Source organism: Chanodichthys erythropterus, chromosome 21, assembly GCF_024489055.1.
Source record: "Chanodichthys erythropterus isolate Z2021 chromosome 21, ASM2448905v1, whole genome shotgun sequence".
Classification (NCBI taxonomy): domain Eukaryota; kingdom Metazoa; phylum Chordata; class Actinopteri; order Cypriniformes; family Xenocyprididae; genus Chanodichthys; species Chanodichthys erythropterus.
In genome coordinates this window covers 12,048,419-12,075,000 of record NC_090241.1, presented here as the reverse complement: position 1 = coordinate 12,075,000, position 26,582 = coordinate 12,048,419, and the positions used below count along the sequence as shown (strand labels likewise).

Sequence of the window (26,582 nt, the reverse complement as noted above, 5' to 3'; positions counted from 1 at the left end):
GGAAGGTATTGTGTATCTGAGATGCTGTTACTCTGAGAGAGGTGTGTGTACGTGTGTGTGTGTGTGTGTGTGTGTGTGTGTGTTATATCTCTGGAGACAGCTTTGGCTCATCTGTCCTGCAACAAGACACTCCAAAGACCTCCCAAAAGAGTCCGAACCCATCTGGAGCATCTTAGAAGCGAGCACACACACGCAGTCAGTGCAGTGTATTCATTGAGATGTTCAGCTGGGGGTCTCACTATCTGTAGGATTCTAACCACAGTCTGTTTTCAAGAGAATAACTGTCAATCAACACGCCACCGGTTGCCATGGCAACAGAAATATGACCCCACCCCCCTGAGTGGTGAGGAGCTTGTGGGTAAAACGAGAAGAGCAGAGATAAAGAGAGAGAGAGAGAGGAAGAATGGACTCACGATCTGTGGATGCTGCAGTTGTAGAAGGTGAAATCCACACTGGCAAATTTCTGCCCCGTTTCCCTCGATTTCAAGTAGAGCTTCACCACATGTGTGTCTCCTTCAGAGTGACGAACAAAGAGAGAGAGAGAGAAAAGAGGTCAGCAACATCTCTCTCTCATCATGAAGGATCATATACGTTCAATATTGTGCCACTGAATCAGCTGCTATCAAAACATTCATGTGTAAGCAGTATTTCCAGTGAAACCTTGAGTGGCTTTTTGCTTTAATACCACAAATTAAAGCATATAGTATACAGATTTATGTTTATCTATATTTATCTACACGCTGTACAACACGCTGTAAAAATTTAGAGCCAGAACTATCCATTTTTCAACATGACACTAAACACTTGTTGGGTTAAATCAACTCTAATGAATAATTTCTGTCCCAATTCACATCCTTCTCTATAAGTATGTACTTCACTAATGATTAAGAAACTATGCAGCATTGGACATACAGCATCATAAAATTGTGTTTTGAAACCACAGATCCCTTTGATGCTCACAGTTTGTGTTCGCATGTATCTATCTAACAAAATTCATTATCTTAAAATACAATGTTCATACTGTTAAAAACTGATAAGGCAGAATCAGCCAACTAAAACATTTGTATGCAATATTAGCTGTAATGCAGTGTTATTTTAGAAAGAAACTATTTTTAAAATTAAATATTTTGAATTAGCTGTTCATTTTTGTTTTATCTATTTTTGTTTTGATTTTAGTTAAAGTTTTAGTCATTTTGTGTGTTTGTCACCCTTTTTGTTTTGTTTTTTATACAAAAGATGTATTTTCTTTATGATCACTAATACAATTCATGGAAAGATGGCAAAACTAAAATGTATTAAACGTATGCATGATAAAAACCGAGAAATATATGTCATTAATAGCCATAAAATAAGTAAATTAGCCAATTTTGTTTAAATTAAGGATTGCAGAAATGAGTACAACCTAGATATAATTCAACAAATGTATAATATTATAGCACTTACTATGCCCTCCAAAATTTGGAATAAACTGCTCTGACCCTTCTTGGCACAGAGTGTACAAGTTCATGACAAATTGTCACATCTGCCCTGTAACTCCTGGATGATGAGCTCCTTAAATGCCCTGATCTTTAATGGGGAGTGTTGCTCAACTCGTCTCTACAGAATCCCACACAGGCGCTCAAGAGTGTCAAGATTGAGTGCAATACATGTCCACAGAAGGTTTTTCACCTTGGGAGAATGCATATCCTCATTGTCATGTTGAAAAAATGCCCAACAATGCAGGGAATGAGGAAAGGGTAATATCTTCTGTTTCAAGGTTGTGTATTAAATTACACAGTGGTATGGGAATTCATGACGACAATGATAAAGCACAACTAAAACATTAACCCCCCCAAAATGCGTACTTTCAAGAACCATTTATGCAAGCAAACATTAAAAAAAACATCAGTTTTAGTATTTTTCTTTAATGGAACCGGATCTGAATAAGAGCTGGTTCTCAATCCCCAATCCTATTTGGTACACAGTAATCCCTCAAACTATATAGGACAGATTTAATGTGAATTGTAATGTAGCCTATGATCTGAAAACAACAAAACTGAGTGAATTTCTGAAACAGACTGAAGATATGATATAATACCCATCATAAACATCAATCAAATCTGGGTCATACTTGACTGGATTGATGTTACTTTTAAACTTTAAGAGTTTTAGATCTAAAGGCTTCTGCTGCAATGCTTCTAGTTAGTAGTCGTTGACTGGTATTTCTAGAGCAGATTGATTTTGTGTTTACTGACTGTGTTGGCGTGTGATGGGGACGAGCTCTTTGGCTGACGGCGAGAAGCAGTAGATTCGTGATCCGTGTATTGTTCCCTCGGTCTCCGTGTAATCCTCGAAGGAGCAATCCACTCCTGCGGAAAGATCCGGAACGTTGCGGGCCTGAAGGACCAGCTGGCAGATCAATGGAGAAAACAGACAAAGTGAAAAAGCTTGGCCCACATCCCCATATTTCATCTGCCACGACACTGAAGGAGGCTTGTTTTTAAAATACACTCTACATGACATCTGCTGCTCCATATTGCCGTGTATCTGCTAACGCTCCATATGAACATCTATGGAAAAAGTGACAGATATAAATTGCTGTTTTTGTAGTATCTACTGTAGTTCACACACCTGGACTTCGGCCATGGTGACGGAGATGTTGTTGGGCTGGACTGTCAGCTCGACACACTGATCCACTCTGGAAGCGAATCTCTGGGGTTCATCTGCTCTCTCACAGCGATCACGGCGAGAACAACTGAGGCCAAAGAGAGAAAATAAACATTACCAAAATATACTTACATTACCAAAGAAGTTCCAGCCTTGAGTGGTTCAGAGTATTAATAAACTCTAATATAATCAACACTGAGAGAAAGTCTGTGTAAACTCAAGGATTGCATATTGTCATTAAAGCTGCTTATGGGCTAAACATTAATTTTCTCCACAGGGATTTCAAAAACATTCTTCAATAGAGAGTTTTAAGCCATGAATCAAACCAACCAGCTTCCAGACGAATCATAAATAAAAATTTAATTTTAAGCATATGAACTTCAGATACCGTGTACTGTACTTTCCAGACAGTAGACTATACAATTTCAAAATCTTGGTTATGAAGTACATATTTATATACTTTATAATCAATACCTCAGAAATTGTATAATTTATTATACTAATATATGTGTATGCACACGCATGCGCACACACACACACACACACACACACACACACACACACACACACACACACACACACACACACACACACACACACACACACACACACACACATAAGTATTATACACTACCGTTCAAAAGTTGTTGTTTTTTCGGTAAGATTTTTAATATTTTTAAAAGAAGTTTTGTCTGCTCACCAAGATTGCATTTATTTAATCAAAAATACAGTAAAAAGTAATATTGTGAAATATTATTACAATTTAAAATAACTGTTTTCTATTGGAATATAATATGAAATGTAATTGCTGAATTTTCAGCATCATTTCTCCAGTCTTCAGTGTCACATGATCCTTCAGAAATCATTCTAATATGATTATTTGCTGCTCAAGAAACATTATTATTATCAATGTTAAAAACAGTTGTGTACTTTTTTTTCAGGATTCCTTGATGAATATAAAGTTCAAAAGAACAGCATTTATCTGAAATACAAAGCTTTTGTAACATTATACACTACCGTTCAAAAGTTTGGGGTCAGTAACAATTTTTATTTTTATTTTTTTGAGAATAATTTAAAGAAATTAATTTTTTTTTTCAGCAAGGATGCATTAAATCCATCAAAGGTGACAGTAAAGACATTTCAAATGTAACAAAAGATTATATTTATACTTATATAATACTTATATTAATACTAATATTATTATTTAATTAATTAATATGTTTATTTCTAAATATTTAGTTGGGTAGGGCCAACTAAATCTCCCTTCAATGGGAATTCGAAGTTGTTTTTAAAGATGTTAAAATCACATCACTTTTACAGAAGCAAATATCATCACTTTGTGACCTCAGTTTTCAGCCTTAAAGAGTATGATATTGTTAAAAAAGTGTCAAATGGAGAAAAATGGGATTTTTTACATCTGGAATCTGACTTTTGCACTACTTTGGCATTTAATGTGTAATGTTACATAGGAAAACAATTTAAACTGCTTGCAAAAATGCTTTTTTGTGGCTAAATTGTGGTAAAAAGGACTATTTGCTGCTAATGTTTGCCAGAAGGTTTGGCAGAACATAATATTTTTAAACGGAGAGGCTGATGTTTAAGTGTGTGATTATATGCAGTGCTCAAATAGTCTGCACTGGAACGCAACCCGAGCGATCAGACATGAACAGGCAGACTTCATGGATCCCTAAAGGGCAAATTCAGACATCTAAAGATAAAGCTGACATTGAATCTCCAGGGATAATGACTGAATGTGATATTTATTGTGGAAGAGAGAATGATGGGAGTATATTTTGGCTTTTAATTATTTTTTAACCACAGTTCAGTTCATGGCTGAAATCCAGCTAAAGTTTCTCCTGTGACTGAGATCAGAGGAGTGTCAAGGACCCATTTATGTGAATCATGATGAATATTTTCTGCAGCCTGAGGAAGAGTTGGGTGAACTGATGCGCAAAGACACGGTAGATGGTGGTAAACCACATGAAAACACACAGACACTCAGAAAACAAGTTCAGGCTGACATATTAACATGCATATAAATATGAGTCACCACTCTATATATTCCAATAATATGTCTTGGTAAGATGATATTTAAATGCTTTTATGATCAAAGCTCTGTAGTTTTCAAACATATAATGCAATGATGATTGAGAGATGAACAAATAAATTTTACTCAAAACATGATGATCATATTCGAGACTCACATTTGAACATGATTTTTCTAAAAAATAATGTATGGATAATCAAGTAAACCAAAGTTCCTTCAGTCCAGTATGTGTTCACCTTAAAATATTACTAATAATATCAAAGTTATAACATTTATCAGTACAGATTTCACAGCAAAAAGACTTATACTTTAAAATACTTAGTGCTTTTACTTAAAAAAAAAAAAAAAAAAAAAAAGAACTATAACTCAAGAGAAAGTAGATTGTAGATGTAGTAGGACCATGTGTAACATGATTTTCAGAAAGTTTTGATCATGTTTTTCATGTATTGAATTTGATACAGTAGGCTTTCTAGGGTTAAACAGTACATTAATAGGGTAAAATCTTCAACTAATTTATGTCTGTCAAATCAGATGTTATGTAAATTTAAGGAAAGATGTTCACATGAAGGTGTTTGTAGACATGTAACCCCTGTTATGCGTGTTTGCTTACATGTTGTGAAGGACACACCAGCCGCAGTGAGGATCTTTGGAGCTCAGACACTCGAAGCAGTTTGTATACTGAGAGCAGCTCTCCACCGGCACACGTGTCACCTGCAAAACACACACACAATCATATCACACACACAGAGCAAATCAGAGTAAAACTGCTGTAAAGCAGCACATCTGTGGTCAAACCATGGACACACACTGGAGAGTGAGAAATGTTTGCTGCTGTCTGCATGTATACGGTACAGGGGTGGGTGTGTGTGCATATGGAAGGCACAGAATCAGCTTATCACACGCTGTGCCTTCTGACTGTTACCACGGAGATCAACATTTGAGTGACAGGAACCCTGAAGCCCTACTGCTGAAAACAGAATAACATCAGTGTGTGTGCAAGAGGAAGCAAATGAGAGGAAGGGCGGAAGGAAGCAAGGAAGGAAGGAAGGAAGGAAGGAACAATGGAAGGAAGGAAGGAAGGAAGGAAGGAAGGAAGGAAGGAAGGAAGGAAGGAAGGAAGGAAGGAAGGAAGGAAGGAAGGAAGGAAGGAAGGAAGGAAGGAAGGAAGGAAGGAAGGAAGGAAGGAAGGAAGGAAGGAAGGAAGGAAGGAAGGAAGGAAGGAAGGAAGGAAGGAAGGAAGGAAGAAACAAACAATTGAAAAAAACTGTCAGAATAAAAGAAAAGAGAATGAAATAAGGAAATTAAACTAATAAAAATACATGTACAAAAGTAAAAACATGAAGTATTAAAAAATTTATGAAAGAAGAATCAAAGGAAAGAATGAATGGAAAGAGGAAGTACAAAGTACAAAACTATTATAAAAATAAATGAACAAATGAAAATGTAGACAAACAGAAAATTACATAGAAAAGAATACAAAAGAAAGAAATTGTGAAAGTGAAACCAGACGAAAAAAGTTGTGCACACACACACTCACACAGTCAGGTGTGAATATCAGTTTACAGAGTGACGAACAATGATAGAGGGATGAAGACGAGCAGAGATGAAGAACAGATGGTGAGATAGTGAGGTTGGAAGGGTCAGAGGTGTGTGTGTGTGTGTGTGTGTGTGTGTGTGTGTGTGTGTGTGTGTGTGTGTGTGTGTGTGTGTGTGTGTGTGTGTGTGTGTGTGTGTGTGTGTGTGTGTGTGTGTGTGTGTGTGTGTGTTTTTCTATTCCGGTAGGGACTTCAACCTGAATGCAAACAGATTCATGGGGACTTGTGTCACCATGGGGACCTAAATTGAGGTCCCCATGAGGAAACAAGCATATAAATCATACAGAATGATTTTTTGTTTTTTTTTAAATGTGAAAATGCAGAATGTTTTCTGTCAGCGTGTTTGTGTGCGTGAAAATGTACAGTGAAAAATAAAGAAAACGAATATGCAATAAAGACAACACTGTCTGATGCAAGCTCAATATTAAATTGTCATCTTAATACTTTGAAACTCATCATGTAACACACACGCTGGCGAGCAGCCGTGAGCAGTGTTTATCTGATATTAAGCATGTTAAACTGCACCCAGCAGCCAAAACACACGCAAATTAATTCACACACACACACACACACTACCCAACGACACCTGATGATAGTATGTCAAAACACACACACACACACACACACACACACACACACACACACACACACACACACACACACACACACACACACACACACACACACACACACACACACACACACACACACACACACTCTCAATCTCAGACATGAGGAAAACTCAGCGCCTTAGGCTTCAAACGTCAATCAAACATGTGACACGATGATGATGCGTGTACGTGACGTGAATAACACACACACATGGGTGATCTCTATATCAACCACTATATCTCAGATAAAACAAAACTCAAAGCTATCGGCTGATATGGGAAATGGTTGCGTTGGAGTGTTTTTGCAAACTTTGACAGTCATAGGGTTGGGCGACACACACAGGACATGTTTTTAGAACATCTCAAATATAATAAATGTATATATAATAATGTATAATATCACACACATAAGCATAAACATGATCAGACAAAGAGTGCAGGAGAAGGTACCATAATATAACAAACTCAATCAAGATAAATAAATCAAACACAGCTGAAACAAACAAACTAATAATGACCGTAACCAAGGAGACAAACAAGTGGCGGGAATCTGGACAAGGAAGACACTTGACAAATGAAAACAAACTGAAAGTCCATGAAAACTAAGGCAAACCAAATGTGACTGTGACAACTGGAGGAGCCTGTCCTTTGTAAATGGCCCTTAAGTGCAGAAATTAGAGGGATCTTTCTCTCTTCCATTACTGTCAGTGGGTTTCAGTAAAAACATCAGAACCCCCCCCCAACTGAAGTTCTTAATTGCAGTAAGACTGGATGATTCACTCTGTGCTGATATGAAGGATTATGGGATTAACTTTGCTCCAGATGATCAATGATTTGATTAGACAGAACAAAAAGGTTAAGACTCTAAAACGCATAGGCTTAAACACACGCTCCTGTGTGTCCATGCGATAACCTCCATCACACATTCACACCATCACAGCTCCTCTTTATTAAACCACAATTCTTTCATTCAACTTAAATCATCCACTAAAGAGCTCATATTCTAGACCTGTAGCAGTTATTTTATTCCCTGCAGTCCATTTATAATGTTACTCAAGGTCTTTTGTTACTGTATATGTATATTACCTCTGATATACGATTCATTAACCTCCACATTCCTGCATATTTCACACTTCTATTTATCAGCATGATTCTGATATGTAACTGTGGGTGTTTAAATACTACAAAAAAAAGTTCTTAGTAGTTTTACTGTTTTTTCCAGTACACAAATTATTTGTTTGGAATTATCAAAGATAAGTTTAAGTGGTCCCACTTTAAATTAAGTGGCCTTAACTACTATGTACTTACATTTAAATTAATGATTTGATACAATGCACTTATTGTGTACATACATGTTTTTACATTGTACTTATATTTGAAAAACACCTGCATGTAATTATATCTGTAATTAATTACATTTATAATTTCACTGTTGACTCATTACTTACACCTAACCCCTACCCTTAAACCTACCCATACCACCAAAGCTTTCCCTAACCTTACCCGTATCCCAATTCAATAGCAGAAAAGGTGTTTTGCAATTCAATATGAACCCACTAAGTACATTGTACTTATTTTTTGATGTAAGTACATTAGTAGTTAAAGGTACAATATGTAAAATTTTTGCAGTAAAATATAAAAAAAAAACACTAGGCTAGTGTTATATATTTTGTCCAGCTGATTACAAACAATATCTCTAATGTTTTCAACTACTTGTAAATCATGAGAAAATTCCCATTCTAAACAGTGACAAGGGGCAGTGCAGTCGCCTGTCAATGACGTCAGTTACCCTTTGTTACCGCCTTTACTGACGTAGAAACCACATGACAACAGTGCCGTGGACAAATGCGGAAGTAGTGTCTAGCGTCCAGCAAACCACTAGCTCGCTTCAAGCAGTTCCTTATTTACTTCTTGCACGTTTTATGGTGGACTGTGTTACTTATTTATGCAACATAACTACTGTTTACCATCTGCCGCTGGTTCTGTCGACAAGGACAGCTCCCGTAAACTCATGACCAGAAAAGCGGAAGCGGCGCTGGCGACTGTGTCATAATAAAAGTCCCGCTGCTCGTGAGGCGTGTGTTGATCAATTGCTCCAGCTCCTCTTTCAGCTCCCGCAACACTCGGTCCTGCTCTGCTTCATACTACAGTAACGTTAATAATCGCATTCACTAACATGAGTTCTTCCAGACTCCAATCCCTATTCTTTTGCATCGTCCGTTGAGATGGAGACCACATGTCCCAAGTTTCCGCTCTAAAACTTGGCGTCATCAAACTATGCCTTTGTTTTGAATAGGCTTCTAGCGACCTCTAGCGGAAAAAAATATCACAAATTGTACCTTTAAGGCCACTCAATATAAAGTGGGACCGATATTTTTTCTAATTAGCAAAAATTACTTAGACAATGTGAGAACAGAGCTGATGTTGCAATGGATATTATGAGAAAAGGAAAGTGTTCCCTTTCGATACGGTTCACTCGCATTGCATCAGTTTTGCTGACACTTAAGGAAAACTCTTTTCTCAGAACCTGAAGCCCGATTGGTTCACGTCTGTGCAACTGCACAGACAAATAGCATTTCAACCCACCAAAAAGGGCAGGGTTAACTGCCTATATCAGTCACACTGGAACAGCATCAGATCAGAATCTTTTTCCTTCAGCGCAAAGATAAACTCATTTACGTTTTCACAAGAAGAGCTTTCCTCCTCTTGATGCTATAACAGGTGCTGCTCTCCCACTCCAGCATGAGATACAGCCTGTAGCACATCAATCATTCGCCACTCGACTACGGGCATGGAAGATGGCTGCCTCTGACCCATTCTTGTTCTGAGACACCTGAAATCGCACCCTCATTCAGAATGATAACCCCAGGAGACACAACAGATCGTTCTGGAGATTCACATTCAAGGAGGTGGCATACCAATATATAGTCCTTCCATTTGGACTCTTTCTAATGCCGCAAGTGCGTAGACATGCCTCTCTCCCCTCTGAGGCAGATGGGAATCCGCAGACTCAACTACCTTGACGATTGGCTGCATTTAGCCCAGTCGAGACAGGGGCTACGTGCTCACAGATCCCTGCTCCTCAGTCATCTGAACGACTTGGGATTCAGAGTCAAATTTAGCAAGAGCTCGCTGCTCCCCAGCCAACAAATTTCGTTCCTGGGGTTGGTATGCGATTCAGCCCAAACGCAGGCTCAGCTTGCTTAAGAGTACACACTGAAAATCAGGAGCATGGCAGCCTTCTTCAACTTGGGGTCTCTTCTCCCCATTAAGTGGTTTCAAAAGTTGCTGGGCTTGATGGCGGCAGCTTCCTCAGTAGATCCGCTTGGCCTGCTCCACATGCAACCTCATCAGCTTTGGTTGAAAGGCCATGTTCCACCCCATATGTGGCACACGGGCCAGCACCTTCTCAGATTGACCGACGGCTATGTCAAGGCCTTGGTCCCCTGGAAATCGCCCCATTTCTAGAAGAATGGGATAATGCTGAGCTCTAATTACACTGTTGACCCATCCCTTACACCTAACCCCTACCCTTAAACCTACCCATACCAAAGCTTTCCCTAACCTTACCCGTATCTCAATTCAATAGCAGAAAAGGTGTTTTGCAATTCAATATGAACCCAATAAGTACATTGTACTTATTTTTTGATGCAAGTACATAGTAGTTAAGGCCACTTAATATAAAGTGGGACCAATATTTTTTCTAATTAGCAAAAATGACAGACACTGTGAGAACAGAGCTGATGTTGCAATGGATATTATGGGAAAAGGAAAGTGTTCCCTTTCAATACGGTTCACTCGAATTGCATCAGTTTTGCTGACACTTAAGGAAAACTCCTCTTTTCTCAGAACCTGAAGCCCGATTGGTTCACGTCTGTGCAACTGCACAGACAAATAGCATTTCAACCCACCAAAAAGGGCAGGGTTGACTGCCTATATCAGTCACACTGGAACGGCATCAGATCAGAATCTTTTTCCTTGACTTGGGATTCAGAGTCAAATTTAGCAAGAGCTCGCTGCTCCCCAGCCAACAAATTTCATTCCTGGGATTGGTATTCGATTCAGCCCAAATGCAGGCTCAGCTTGCTTAAGAGCACACACTGAAAATCAGGAGCATGGCAGCCTTCTTCAACTTGGGGTCTCTTCTCCCCCTTAAGTGGTTTCAAAAGTTGCTGGGCCTGATGGCGGCAGCTTCCTCAGTAGATCCGCTTGGCCTGCTCCACATGCAACCTCATCAGCTTTGGATGAGAGGCCATGTTCCACCCCACGTGGCACACGGGTCAGCACCTTCTCAGATTGACCGACGACTATGTCAAGGCCTTGGTCCCCTGGAAATCGCCCCATTTCTAGAAGAACAGGATAATGCTGAGCTCTGTTTCCATGAGGAAAGTGGTGGTGATGGACACCTCCAAGATGGGTTGGGGCAGCCTGTGCGATGGCAGAATAGCCTTTGGCTCATTGGAGATTCCCTTGATGAATTGGCACATCAACTGTCTATGTGCTGGTAATCTTGGCCTTCAAGGATTTCTGGACAGAATTCAGAGGTCATCATTTCCTGGTCCGCTAAGACAACATGACGGTGGTTGCCTTCATAAACCACCAAGGAGATGTCAGGTCTTGCCCTCTTCACAGACTGGCAAGCCGCCTTCTCCTATGGACACAGGAGAACCTCCGCTCACTGAGGGCTCCTTGAACACAGGAGCGGACATGTTGTCCAGAGGCGGACCACCACCGGAACAATGGAGACTCCACCCCCAGACGATGAACGCAATAAGGCACACCTTCGGCCATGCAGTTGTGGATCTCTTTGCGACAGAAGGACTCCGACTGCCAGACATATTTCTCGAAGGAAATGGATGTGCTGGCACAGAAATGGCCTCACCTGCACCTTTATGCTCCTCAGGTGGATCAGGGAAGAGAAACATTCAGTCCTTCTGGTGGCACAACACTAGTGAAACCAGCCTTGGTTATCAGAATTGATGCAGCTGCTATCAGCACCTCCATGGCCCATGCCGCTGAGGAGAGACCTCCTCTCTCAGGCGGGGGGAGCAATTTGGCACCCCTGTCTGGAGTTATGGGACCTGCATGTATAGCCCCTCGACGGGAGCCATCAGGCTTCCCCCAAGGGGTCATGAGAATGATCTCAGATTGGGAAACACAACCTGGTTCAGTTTCTCAGAGGGGATAGGAGGTTGAATCCTCCCCGCCCTTGCTCGGTTTAATCTTGGGACCTCTCCACTGTGCTTAGGGCTCTCTGAAGGCCCTCCTTTTGAGCCACTCGAGTCAGCTAACCTTTGGTCCCTTTCACTCAAGACTGCTCTCCTGCTGGCTTTAGCATCAGTCAAGCGAATTGGAGACCTACAGGCTCTATCCGTGGAAACTTCCTGCCTTCGGCCCTAACGACAGTAAAGTGGTCCTTAGGCCAAGAAAAGGTTATGTGCCAAAAGTGCTTCATACCCCATTTAGAATGCAGGTGATTGTGCCGTTAGCTCTTCTGCTTGCGGAAGACGAACAGGCACCTCATCCACTCTGTCCTGTAAGGGCTCTCAAAATGTATATTGAGCGTTCTAGCCAGTTTCGGCAATAAAAGCAGCTGTTTGTTAGCTTCGGAGGCCACACTAAAGGGCTGCCAGTTTCAAAGCAAAGACTTTCCAGATGGATTGTGGATGCGATAGTGCTGGCTTACATGTCGGTGGACTTGTTAGGAGTGAGGGCCCACTCCACTAGAGATATGGCCCCCTCTTGGGCTTGGTCCAGCAGTCTCTATTGCAGACATCTGTGCGGCGGCTGGCTGGTCCTCACCGTCCACTTTTATCAGATTTTACAACCTGGACAACCTTGTAGCACAGCATGTTGCATTGTGTTCCCCATAAGCATCAGCAAAACTGACGCAATGCGAGTGAACCGCATCAAAAGAAAACGCTCCGGTTACTCACGTAACCCTGGTTCCCTGAGATATTGGGAACAAGCATTGTCATGCTAGCAGCTGGTCAGTTGAAAGATTCTGATCTGATGGCATTCCAGTGTGAATGATGTGATCCAAAACACAATTATGAACCTTTAAAATAGCATCATAGGGGCACTTTAAAATGCTGTCTGACTGAGGAGGAAGTTTTGAGTTTGATTCCCATTCCAAGTGTCATCCAGATGTCTGTAATCTGGAGAGCTGTATGAGCTGAGGGTGTCCTATCATGCGGTGGTTCGCCTGGGGCTGAGTGGAGCGGACGGCAAGAAGAGACAGGCTATCAAACACTTTTTAATTAAGTGCTGGAGAACAAGGGGCCAATGCTAAATTACTCTGTCAGGGCTTTAAATGGAGCTTGCGCTTTTGCTGAGCTCTTAGACTCAGACTCTCTGCCAGATGTTTTCATTATCCTGCGAAAAGTGAAGGAACAGGAAAAATAGAAACCTACAGAACACAAAGAGACAGGGAATAAAGGACTTCTTGTATTTTGCGGGCATATTCTTACTGTAAACACCATAATTTAATCTTTGCAAACTTCAAACAATGTCACTGTAGTCTCAAACACTCATATAATGTCAAAATTCTAAATCATTAAAAAAAACCTTAATTCTTTCTTTAAAATGGTGGTTTTAAACAGTTTTTACACAGGCTTCTCCACTCCCTCCATCTGTTGAATACAAACAGATAGTCCCACCCCACTCTCACGTGATTGGATTATTTAGAAGTGGACATCTGCATGTGTGTTTACCTACATTTTATGACTGCATTAAACATGGCTCATCAGTTCTATAATCATTCACAAAATGGGAAAAACACACTAAAAATTAAAGAGCATAGCAAGACATGAATATGTATTATATCAAAGCAGATTAACTTACATCAGACTTTACATAATATCATGAGTTTGTGATGATTATTATTGATGATGTGTCTGGCAGTGATGTTTTATCTGGATTCAGAAGTGTATGTCCAACAGAAAATCAATGGAGACTCATGTGACGTATAGAGCAGATACACACAGCTGCATTACAGAGGTCTGTGTGTCTGTGCGTGCGTGTGTGTGTGTGTCCGTGCGTGCGTGCGTGCGTGCATGCATGCGTGTGTGTGAGAGAGAGAGAGAGAGTACACTAAAACATCAATAATCAGATCAGATGACACTGTAATATACATCAACTCATTGATCTCTCACTGTATGTGTATCTACATGTGTGTGAGAGACTAAAATAACTCTATACTCCATAACACACATACATGACCAATAGATCAATGAGGAAAAGCCTGAAGCATTCAGAACAGTGCGTTAAAAAAAAAACAAAATGTATTATTTCTGTTTCAAATATCAAGTACAATCACCTCACAATACAACAAACATCCTGATGCACTATGGTTCAAAACACTGCAATGCATGATTATATAATAATTGCATTAAGATTGAATCTACATCAAACAAATGAAAATGAAATATAATTGTACAGGCATTCTCATTGCCAAATACTTTTAAAGGCTTGCTGTTTAACCCTCCTTTTGTGTTCAGGTCAATTTGACCCACATTTAAACTGTATGAAACATTAGTTAAACTAGTTCTTTGTGAATTTCTGTGACTTTTTCCTCATTTAAGGTCATGAATGTGTATGCAAAGTTTCGACACATGGATGTGTTTTGGAAAGGCTGTGGAAATCTTGGTAATTATGATAGTGGGATCAAACATTAGTTTTTTATGCAATTCATCAAAAAAACATATGTATATATAAAATCAACACGGTAACACTTTACAATAAGGTCCCATTAACTAACAAAGAACAATTCATGTTACAGTATTTATTAATCTTTGTTAATGTTAGCTAGTAAAAATTAAAGGGGTCCATTAAAGGGGATGTATTGGTAATTGTTTGAAGATGCCTTCACAATCAACACCCCCGTGCAGCTGCGGTTGTGCAGTAAACTATTATCATTGAACCTATTCAAACTGGACAACGGACCGTTCGACCACCAAATCCAGCAGTGTCTTCCATAATATCAAAGTAAGTGTGTATCATTGATCATCGTTCTTGCTAAAATATTTTGTAATAACATCTGCTCCTAGCACTCCTCCCTGTCATTAAAACAGCATCACAGGAAAAGTGATCGAAAGTAGCACATTTACTATCTAAATTCAGTCATTCTCCGTAATGATTGCGTAATGTAATTTCAGTGCTTATCACCATTAGCGAAAGTGTAATATTAATGCAAATGTGTATATCAAAATGAAAACGTGAGTTTCCATGCAAATTTAAATCTTTCTTTTATTTATTTAAAGTGTTTTTTGTGAACATGCACTGTATTTATGATTATGAATGAGGTTTTAAAGTGGTTTTCCTTCATCTGCCATCAGTCTCTCAGCTCACCATCAGTGTCACCAAACTGCTCTGTCTCCAAAATGTTTGTACGCATGGGTCAGAGTTTGCGTGGAGGTGCACAAAATTTCCCATCAAATTTGTTTTTATAAATCACAACTTATGCGTAGGAACTGGCGTATGCCTCTTTCGGGGCCTGTTTTTTGCACATGCAACAGTTATAAATGAGGCCCCTGGTCCGTATGCAGGGGTGGTGCCAGATAATTTTGAACACAGGTGCTGAGGGGGCGCTATATCATTGACAGGGGGAGCTGGGCAATTACTTGTAAATACTTGTAAAACATTAAATTTTTTATATGAATAATAAAATAAATATGAGGAAAACCCACACACTCGTTTTTTATTTTATCAATTTAATTACTATATTATTATATGACTCAAACATGGATTAAATTTTTTTATTTTATTTTATGAAATTAAACAAGCACATAGCTAGATCAGTCAGTTCCCAAAGATTTCTTGTCTTCAAATGTCGGAGACAAGACAAAGATCTCTCAGAAGAGTTTGTACAAGTCAATGAACGCATCTTTATATGGTCCAAAAAGTAAATTAGTGTTAATTGCGGGAAGTGTGGAAGCTCTAACTCTCTTTCTCTCTCTCAGCAAGATTTATGTGCGAGCTTGAGCGCAGAATGTGCTATATCACGCCTATAGCTATATAGATAGGTTATTAAAAGATGGTTCAGTAGGCTATTATTATATTAATTAATTTAATATAAACGTGTGACCAGGGATGGGCAAAAATACATCAAAATGTATTTTAAAATAAACTTAAAGTTAAGGTATTTGTTATTTTATCAAAATAAACTACAAAATACAGCATCCGCACCATGTATCAAAATAAACTACTGTATTTTTTTATTTTAAAACTACTAAAAAATACTTTTACAAGAGAGCATGAAATTTCTTCGCAAACCTTTCATCAATTGGCCTATTTGATCGATCCCTTCACCATTACACTGACTCAGTTGATTAAGTAAACAATGTTTGATAGCAACAGCTTTTCTTTGCCCGAGTCATGCAATAAATCTGACGCAACCAGTTAAAGGCACAAATATGTAGGATTTTTAGATTAAAATATCCAAAAGCCACTAGAACAATGTTATATATTTTGTTGACTTGTGTACTTGCACTATGCCAAATGTTTCCAAGAATGTTTAAATTAAAGCAAAAATAAAGCAATTTTAACCAGGACCGTGTCCGTGTGTCGCCTATTACTAACATCTTTACCCTCTATTTCCATTTTATTTAGTCAAAACCATGGACACATCAAAGACACTTTAGTACTGTATATTATGTGTTTTATTAGACAGGTGAGCAACTGTTTGGATACATTCATTGACAGAAAACTGGTCATGTTATATAGCTCAACATATTAAGGGCCAGATTTACTAAACAAGGAAAATTAGCGTGAGAGCGAAATTCCACAAATGTGTCGATGGGAGTAGCAAGTTTTGCACGTGATCTACTGCTGACACACAAATTAAAGATCACAGACAAAAAGAGTCAAAAAAATTTCCCTAATGACTAACGCAATCTACCAAGAGCAGTGCAAATTAGAGTTGGGTCGCAAATAAACAGAGCTGATGCCTGATGCTGATGTTCTCATCAGGTGCAGGCCAACATAGCTTGGGAAACGATATGTTCGGATATCATCTTACTCTGGCATTTCAAATAAATTAATAATCTTCCTTCTACCACGCGCTCTCTGTTCTCTGTGGTGTCTCCTCCTAACAGCAACAATTGCAGCAATGTCGCAAAATGGGTTAAGACATGCCTTTTTTAACGCCTTTTTTAGGGCGTTAAATAATGGCGTAAATACCAGTAAATTGACTAGCGCAAATATTAGTAAATCGCATTGCGTGATTCATTGAAATACTCTTCTCCCATAAATGTTGCATCTGAAAGGGAAACTCCTACAAATGCATATGCAATAAGATCAGCCACAAAAACAACTCTAATTTTACACCGCGTGTCTTTAGTAAATCGCGACAGTATTTTTTTAACCCCAAAAGAGGGTTTGCGCTGGCACAAGCTGTTAGTAAATCTGGCCCTAAGTCTTTTTGTTTGAATTTTGTTTTCTTGATTTACAGCGAGTATCATGTTTTACCATGACTAATATAGATCTAGCTTACTGCAGCAGTGTGCAACAAGTGTCTCATAGCAGCCACCGAGTGAAAGCACAGAGTACTACTATAACAACTTTCAACACAAATGTATCTAATATGATAAGCAGTGCTGCTTTACCCATGACCTGAAGAAGCAGAAGCAGCAACTGTGGTATAATAAAAGATCCGCTGTTGTTGAGACATGTGTCGCGCTTGTCTTTCATTAGCAATTGCTCCAGCGGCCTCGTTATAGCTCCCACTGCACTCGACTCTGCTCTGCTTACAGTAACGTTAATAATCTCATCCATGAACATGATTTCTGCCTGAGTCCCATCCCGATTCTTTTCCACCAGCTGTAGACGTGAAGACAACACCTCCCATGATTCTGTGAAATCAAGATGTCATCGAGCCAGGCCTTTGTTTTGAATGAGCGATCTCTAGTGGCGAAAATTTACATATTGTGGCTTTAACAGATCAAATATTCACATATTCCTGTGATCTCCCAGATGAAGGTTAGTTTTAAAGTAACCAACAGTATAATGTTTGCAAATGCCTCATAATTGTATCCTAATTTAGTTGCTTGGTGTTTGGTAATGAAGGGCCTACTTTGCATCAGCAACACTGACTCAATGACAAACAAGCCATTTATAAGAAGACAACTGATGGCACCTGTATTCATAGCAACTAGTTTCTAACTTATTGATCATTTAACCTAGGCTACCAAAACGAACACCAAAACTTAACATCAACTGTTAAAAATGTATGCAAAAAATAGATGGAAAACTGGCAGCCTGCAAGTTTCTTGACCACCTTCTTCCAAATGGATCAATTTTCTGTTCTGATCGCAATAAGTCTCTGCAAACTATTGAGTAGGCACCAATTAGAGGCCACAATTTTATTTTGTCATCGTGTAGACTTCTTACAAAGTATTTTACAGTATTTTAAAAATACAAAAATACAAAACACTAAAGTATTTTGATACAAAATACGAAGCCATCTTGTATTTGAAATATGTATTTGAAATACATTTTTCATACATGTCCCTGTGTGCGATTAAAGGATTATTGGCCTAAATGAACGACTTCTAGAAAAATCTTTAGTCGGGGACAGCTCTTGGGACAAGGAACCGCTTCACTTTAAAATAAAATGCTATGACATTACTAAAGGTGCAACAGTAGTTGCAAATCACGTCATGCATGTGTAATGAGTTAAATGTTTTTATTTTATTTCATTTGTTGCTTTTAAATATATATATATTTATAACTTATTTATTAAATATAACACAACCTGTATATAATTGCTGAAAAAGAATTGTGGGGGTGCTAAGGGGGTGCTTTGGTCTTTCTTGGGGTTGCTGAAGCACCTGCTAGCCCCTCCCTAGCGCCGCCCATGTCCGTACGGATCACGGATGAACCACAAATACTTTAACCCCTAATTACAGTACAAAATGGCTCTTTTTACATTATCCTGAACATTGTATAAGCATTTGTTTCATGTGTCATTGAACAGAAGGATCGGGAGTGTAACTGTCACATCCTTTGAATTTTGCAGGCATCCCGAGTCCTTCACATAAAAATCAGTCTATAGGCTTTCATAGACAACCTAGGACGTTGGGGAAGTGTCGTTACAAGCTGTTCTTTTGGTTGCATGTGCATCACTTTTGTAAAAGCTTTGTGCAGAACCATCAGAGTAGGGTTGCAATAATGTAATAAATTACATTAAAATCGCATGCGATATGGCAAAGGCTGCGATTATTTAATGCGTGGCTTGTCAGAGCTTTACGGATCTGTGATCAGTAGTAAATGCGTCTCCATCTGAAAGCCAGAGGGAGCTCTTACGCAGAAACTCAATATGCCCTGCAGCAGAAGAAGATAACACGCATCATATCGCTGTAGCTGAATAAACAGATTAAAATGCTTTGATTAATTAAACATGACTAATAAACACACGACTGCCTTATTCTGTGTAAGAAGCCACATCATCTCACAGAAGGATGCTCAACTGTCGTTATGAAGTGAGTTTGGAGTAAAAACATGTTATTAAATGTCTTTTGTTGGACAAGATGTTAATAAATGCTTCTTGTGTCTGAAAAGAAGTTTGACGCGTGTTGCTTTTTCAAATGTACATTATAAGCGACTCAAACTCGCAGTGTTTTCAGATGGATTAGCATTTGGAGCCATACTTCATTGACAAGCTGCGCATAAAGTAAATCGCAGCCTTTGCGATTTCATAATCGCACTAAGAATCGCGTTTAAGCCATAATCGCATTCAAGTTCAATGTTATTTTTCATATCGAACAGCCCTACATCAGAGTTGGATTATGCATAATGAACACACAACCTATTTGTAGGACCATTAAGGTTTCTTGAAATTTGACATTTTCATGGCAATTAAGCACATTTTGACATCAAATTCTCATTGCACACCATACTGAAAATTATCCTGTCCAAGTAATTTTATAATTAAAATCAGCATTATGAAGCATGTAAAAGTAAGCTCACCTTTTTGTCGGTGAGCGTGTAGATGAACTGGAGGTCAGGGCTGAACAGCATGTCCCGTAGCACCGGACTGCCCTCGCTCACCGGGACATTCTCGTACACCAGCGCCGGTCTGGACGGACTCACCGAATTAATCAGAATCTGACAAAACAAGAGCATCAACATCTCATTAATATCTCATAACATGAGCATAATCATCTCACACACAGAAACGCAAGACACAAGGCCAAACGCTTTCATCATGTGACAACACAAACATCATTACAATAATGACATCAGACCGTCAGGACAACAAAAGCGTGTGCTAATCGCCACGAATATAATCATCTCTGTCTGCGTCTCTCAGGAGAGAATCGGCGAGAGGATGAGAGCGTTTCCATCCCTACACTGCCTGGATCAAATCCCTCATTCAGCATCAATCTCTCTGTATGACTACAAGAGGATTAGATACATTAGCCGCTAATTGAATCATACAATGAAGACAGACGCAACAGTTACACTGACACGAACGACACATTTATACAGGCTTATATTGCACCAATCACACAATCCGTTCATTGTGCTTAAAAAAAACACTAAACTAAACTCTGACAATTTCTTATCTGTTCACAAAGGCCATATGAAATCAATGTCATTAAATATTTTCTTTATTAATCATTATGATTTACTAAAACTTCATGCGAACTAATCAAATAGTTACGCGAAAGAAATTTTTTTTTAGCAAAAACAAGAAATTTAGAGCACAATTCTAGTGACAGGGTTGCTTTAAAGGGATTTCTTTACCTAGAATAAATTGGAAGATATTTAACCAAACATTCAGAATGCTCTTTTCCATACTATGAAAAATAACAGTGATTTAAGCCAACATAAAAGCAGCCCATTCAACATACAGTATATACAACAAACATTGTAATAACTGTAATAATATTTAATACACTACCATTCAAAAGTTTGGGGTCAATACTTAATACAGAAATTAACATTTTTATTCTGCAGAGATGCATTAAATTGTTCAAAAAGACATTTATAGCTACAAAATATTCTATTTCAAATAAATGCTGTTCTTTTAGTACTTTCATCAAAAGATTCTGAAAAATAATGCTGAAAATTCAGCTTTGATCACAGGAATAAATTACATTTCACAATATATTCACATAGAAAACAGATATTTTAGATTGTAATAATATTTCCATATTTTTGCTCAAATAAATGCAGCCTTGGTGATCATAAAGGACTAAAAAAAACACAAAAAAAAACAAACCCAAACTTTTGAACAGTAGTGTACATATGAAGAACAGAAGCAAATTGAAGTCACTATTCACTACAAATCTCAGCAGAACAAACATCTCCATACTGGTTTTGAATGACAGAAGAGTGAATGATTACAGACTTTTCATTCAGATACAGTGAGCATATGAGTGTATGAATGTAACGAGACCCAGTGGAAGTATATATTACTTATGTAAATATGATGGGGCGAGGGGAAGCGTGCTGTTCTTGCATGTTGAACACATCCATCACTTCTATTGCTCTCAATAAACATGCACCATTAACTGAGCAGCATCTCTGACTGTGACGCAGTAATCGCTCTCCTGCGACGCGCTCGTGTGCTTCAGCGAACAGCATATGAGGATAGAGTATCTGAGCCTGTTAATATACCAACATTTCATCTCAAACCACATAAAATCACTTACACACACACTGAGCACACATGAATGAGCAATACACATATCAAATTGAGTTTTATTGCCATTACAGGCCCAATGCAAGGAAAATTTTAAAATAAAACCACCTGGGATCATGCTGCAACAAACGACACAAGGAAATTACAGTGATCAATTCACAATAAATACAACAGAATTGAGTAAATTCAAAAGGAATGATTTTAACAATATATCAAGATTTCTTTATTGGCAAAAAAAGGCATGGAAGTCCAGTTAGCTTGATTGTAATCATTAAAAACACTACATGGACATATAAACAACATTAAAAACTTGATTTTCACCACAGGAGGTCTTTAAAGATTAATTACACAAATTAGTCATGAGTAATATACAGTTTATAACTAAACATGTTACAAAAGCGTTTGGTATGGTTTATGGTTCGTAATTATGCATAATTTACTGTTATTACACAGCGAAAATAGCATGTATTTGTACTGAAATACGAAATCTAGATAGCGTGGTGAATGTTTGATTTGGTTGTCAATGAATTAACCTAGTGACCTCTTTCTTTCCGAACACAAAGCACTTGAACGCAGCAAGCTCGTAATTAAAACTTCAGAAGTGGGAAGTAGGAAATTTTCGATAGCAGGTAAAGGCAGCATTATATCATGGTGTTGTGTGTTTAGACTGCATGTTAAAGTGACCCTGCCAGTCACACAGGGTTCAAACCAAAAGTACATGAGAAGAGAAGTTTCTCAATCTGGTGCAACTGTTTGCGCCAGACTGAACCCTGGGTGGGGATCACAAAATTTAATATTGCGTGTGGCTGCATCGTCTATTTCAGATGAACGCACCTCTAAACACACTTCATGCAATGGCAAACTGTGGGTCTGAGAGTCTCAAAAATCTGCAAAGTGCACAAGACTTCATATTAAAAGTCAGTGCTGGTGAACTAAAGTCAGTTTCAGATCACATGAGGTCTTGACTCGATTTGATGTTGGTGTGTTGTTACTAATCACTGCAGATTTGTGAGCACGGTTGGCATTTTTAAGCCAAGGTTATATGTCAGCTCACATTCAGGACATGCTTATGCTAAACATCTTCCACTGGATTTGATGAAGGCCATCCAGCAGTGCTGATCTCACTCCCTCTGGTCACACTTTGATGAAGCTGATGCCGTTTCATGTTTCAGCAGCGCATGCAGCGACGGATGAGGGGGGGCGACTGCAGACATCATGCATTTAACTTTAAACATGTGCTGACTAAATTTAAAACACACGTTCAACTGTACATAAACTCATGAAATATTAATCAAACTAAAACAGGAACAAAAATACACAAAACCAAACTATCTGAATGTTTACACAGTCCAGTGCTGCTGCATGAAAAACACACCAATGTGTGTGTGTGTGTTTGAAAAAGAGAGAGAGAGAGGGAACAGTTATGTGAATGTGGAGTCAAATATAGTGTGAACTGCTGGGCCACGAGTACACATGATTGTGTGTTTATTAAGCTATACTTTGTGGACAAAAATTGTTTCCTGAAATGAATTAAATCCGTCAAAAGCATCCCTTTTGCATTCTCTCAAATGTAAACATATAAAACAAAGAAGTAAAGATTTAAAAAGTTAAGAGGTTTTGTATTATAACAAATAATAATAATAATAATAATAATAATAATATGAATGTATATGAATGTATGTATAAGTAAATAATATATTATAATTATTTTAAAAAAAAATTATTTAAAGGTTTGTGTTATACCCATCAAAACAACTAAATAAATAATTTAGTTTATTAATTCCAAAAGTTCTCTTTAAATATTTGTGTTTGTGTTATTAAAAACAATATTAGTCTATGGTGTCTATGGTGTCTATGGTGTCTATGGTGTCTATGGTGTCTATGGTGTCTATGGTGTCTATGGTGTGTCTGTGTGTCTGTGTGTGTGTGTGTGTGTGTATATGTGTGTGTGTGTGTGTGTGCACAGTGAGCTGAGAGCCGTTGGAAGCCGGTGGCGCGTGTGCTAATGAGTGTCTCTAGGCCTCTGGTCTCACAGAGGAGCTCCAGAAGGATAAAAGGAGTGACAGGACAAGAGAGGACCAGGCCTAGACTATGTTGTTGTTTTATTATGTTTATATGTGGCAGTCGTTTGTGAGGGGCTGCCGCTTTACTTTCGTTTTGTTATTTTTTTTATTTTTTTATTTTTATATTACGTTTTTGCGTTAAATGTTCGCCAGTTCCCACCTCCTCCATCCCTGAGCCTTTAACTTTGCTACAGTGTGTAAGTTTAATCTGTTGTCACTAGAGGACTGGTATTCCTGAGGGAGAAGCAGGCGATTACCAAAGCACTGATGCCTAAAATTAGTGTTTAAGGAAGCCAGACGTAATTAAACAATGACATATTCCACTTCCTGTCTCCGGATATTACTGCAGTGTCCGCCCACACAAATCCACTCAACATCTCAAAGGATTGGAGACGCTTTAAGAGTCAAAAACAATGCTGGAGCCGAACCCTGCCATCTCACACACTGTCTGTCTTCAGTCGGCCTGCCAAAAGTTATAAATTTGTACAGCCTGTTCCTCTTAAATTCAACACAACCACCAGAGGAAGAGGGAGGTTTTTTTTTTTGCTTGTTTAAAAATATCAAAATGATTCATTGTTAATCTAAATCAAATATAAACTTGTTTATAAAACACTTTAAAAGTGTAGCAAAGTACAGTATAAACAAAGATTTGTATCTAAATGCCAATAGTGAATTGATTTGATTCACAGTCAAACCCTGTAAAGGAAACACAAATCATCTCAGTAACATTGTGAGTGTACAGTAATGTGCAGAGCAACAAGACACACACTCACACGTACACACACACTCAGCTGTGGCATGTGGCAATGGTGTGATGACAGCTGGGTGGTCGCCAGGCAACCAGGTGGGAAACAGATGCTGCAGCTGTGGTTTGGCCTGTTGCCACGGTAACACCGGGGGCATCGACCCCTGGAAGCGGCGTGTGTGTTGAAACTGAATCCGGTGCACAGTGAGTGAACTCACAGCGAGACTGTTTAAAGGTTCATCAGAGCCGACCGCAAGCCAACGTCAGCGCCGCCAATTAAGAGCGAAGTGTGTATCGATCGGTTTGTGTCAGCAGCTGTATGTGTGAGTGTTTGTGTGAGAGAGAGAGAGAGAGTGAGTAAGTGAGTGAGTGAGTGAGTGAGTGAGTGAGTGAGTGAGTGTGTGTGAGTGTGTGAGTGTGTGAGTGTGTGAGTGTGTGAGTGTGTGAGTGTGAGTGTGAGTGTGTGTGTGTGTGTGTGTGTGTGTGTGTGTGTGTGTGTGTGTGTGTGTGTGTGTGTGAGAGAGTAATTAACAGCGCTCTAGGGGCGTCTGGAAGGAAGTTCTTGGGGTCAAACAGGAAGTGAACAACATCTCAATGAAGGTAGAACGGTTCAGTCTCTCTGTGTCTCATGGCTGCAATTATCAAATTAGACATTGGCAGACTAATTAGATGATAAAAATATATATTTTGCTGCCAAGAGACATTCGCTTGAATTTCAAGTAAACAAACTTGGTTATTACTATCATTTTGACCATCTAACCATTTTCAAATCTTTAGAGACAATGTCAAAATCACATCTACAATTACCACGGAAATACCATGGCATTATTTGGAGTGCCTTTCAGCATGATGTAAATACTATTGAAGTTGAGTAAAATGAAAGCAATCAAGCCATTGGTTATTATTAGTTAAATTGATGGATTAATGGATTTTGTGCAATGATTTTCTTCAAACAATGTGCAAACCGAATGCAAACAAAGTTTAATATACAACAAAATAAGAAAACAGACACAACAAAATAATAATGAAATTCATTTGAACTATTTTTATAATTTATTCTATGGATTATATTTCAAAGTATACCATGTGATAATCACCACAGCACATTTCTGTAAGGGAGGTGACGTAAATAAACTGTTCTGATCAAACAATAGAACTGAATCATGGGAACATTATGTTCTGGGAAAAGGAGTGTCTGTCAGTGAAAACCGCTGGCACATAAAATGTCTTTAAGTCGTGGCAGCGATCTGATCAAAGGTTTCAGAGGCCAGGACAGCCAATCTCTCTCTCTCTCTCTCTCTCTCTCTCTCTCTCTCTCTCACACACACACACACACACACACACGAGGACAGGAAGGAGACGGCACTGGCTCATAACATACGGGAAGATGTTAATTCACTTCCACAGGTGGTCAGCACATTTCCTCTCAGCATTCCTCAAATCTCTCTCCACTGTCACAAACTAACAAAAATACAGCAAATAATTTACCATCATGCTCTAAAATAAAAAAACAATAAAAAAAATAAATAAATAAATAAAAACAAAATAAAATAAAATACAAAGTAACATTGGTTAAAGTGCTGTTATTAAAAGTAAAACTAAATAGGAACATTAAGACTAAATATTGTCAATAACCGGTAAATCACACCTATAGTGATGGAGCCATTTGCTCTGTTCTGAGACCTTATGAGCAGCATTTTATGTTTTAATACATCATATTTGTGATCCTGATGCAAATCAATAAGAATATTGAAGTTGTAGTGTCAATTCTCACCACCGACTGCAGTTGCTCCACTATCACAGACTAACAAAAACACATGTTCCTTATTAATAAAATAAAATAAAATAAAATTAGTAATATTTGTTAATGTGCTGTTATTAAAAGTAAAAAATAAGACTAAATATTGGCAATATTTGGCAAATCATACAGCAATGGAGCCATTTTCAAAACCAAGAAACTCCCTATGTAGGCAGCATTTTAAGACATCAGAGATGTGCTCCTGACGCAAATATTCAATATTCTTATTGATTTGCATCAGGATCACAACTATGATGTATTAAAACACGTTCATTAAAATGCTGCTCCTTAGATCTCAGAACAGAGCAAATGGCTCCATCACCATAGTTATGATTTACCGTTATTGCCAATAAAATAAAAATAAAATAAAATTAGTAATATTTGTTAAAGTGCTATTATTAAAAGTAAAACTAAATATGAAAAATAAGAC

General features: G+C 38.5%; 1 protein-coding gene across 1 annotated transcript in view; it reads right to left on the bottom strand.

The window, feature by feature from the left end:
* plxna1b (plexin A1b) overlaps window positions 1-26,582 on the bottom strand; it is a 152,160-nt gene that overhangs the window by 70,611 nt on the left and 54,967 nt on the right. Inside the window, exons 4-8 of the mRNA XM_067374658.1 lie at window positions 19,866-20,003; window positions 5,304-5,404; window positions 2,611-2,734; window positions 2,235-2,388; window positions 414-513 (exon numbers count right to left, since the gene is read on the bottom strand). Of these exons, the coding sequence (XP_067230759.1) occupies window positions 414-513; window positions 2,235-2,388; window positions 2,611-2,734; window positions 5,304-5,404; window positions 19,866-20,003 (617 nt within the window). The remainder of the gene's footprint in view (window positions 1-413; window positions 514-2,234; window positions 2,389-2,610; window positions 2,735-5,303; window positions 5,405-19,865; window positions 20,004-26,582) is intronic.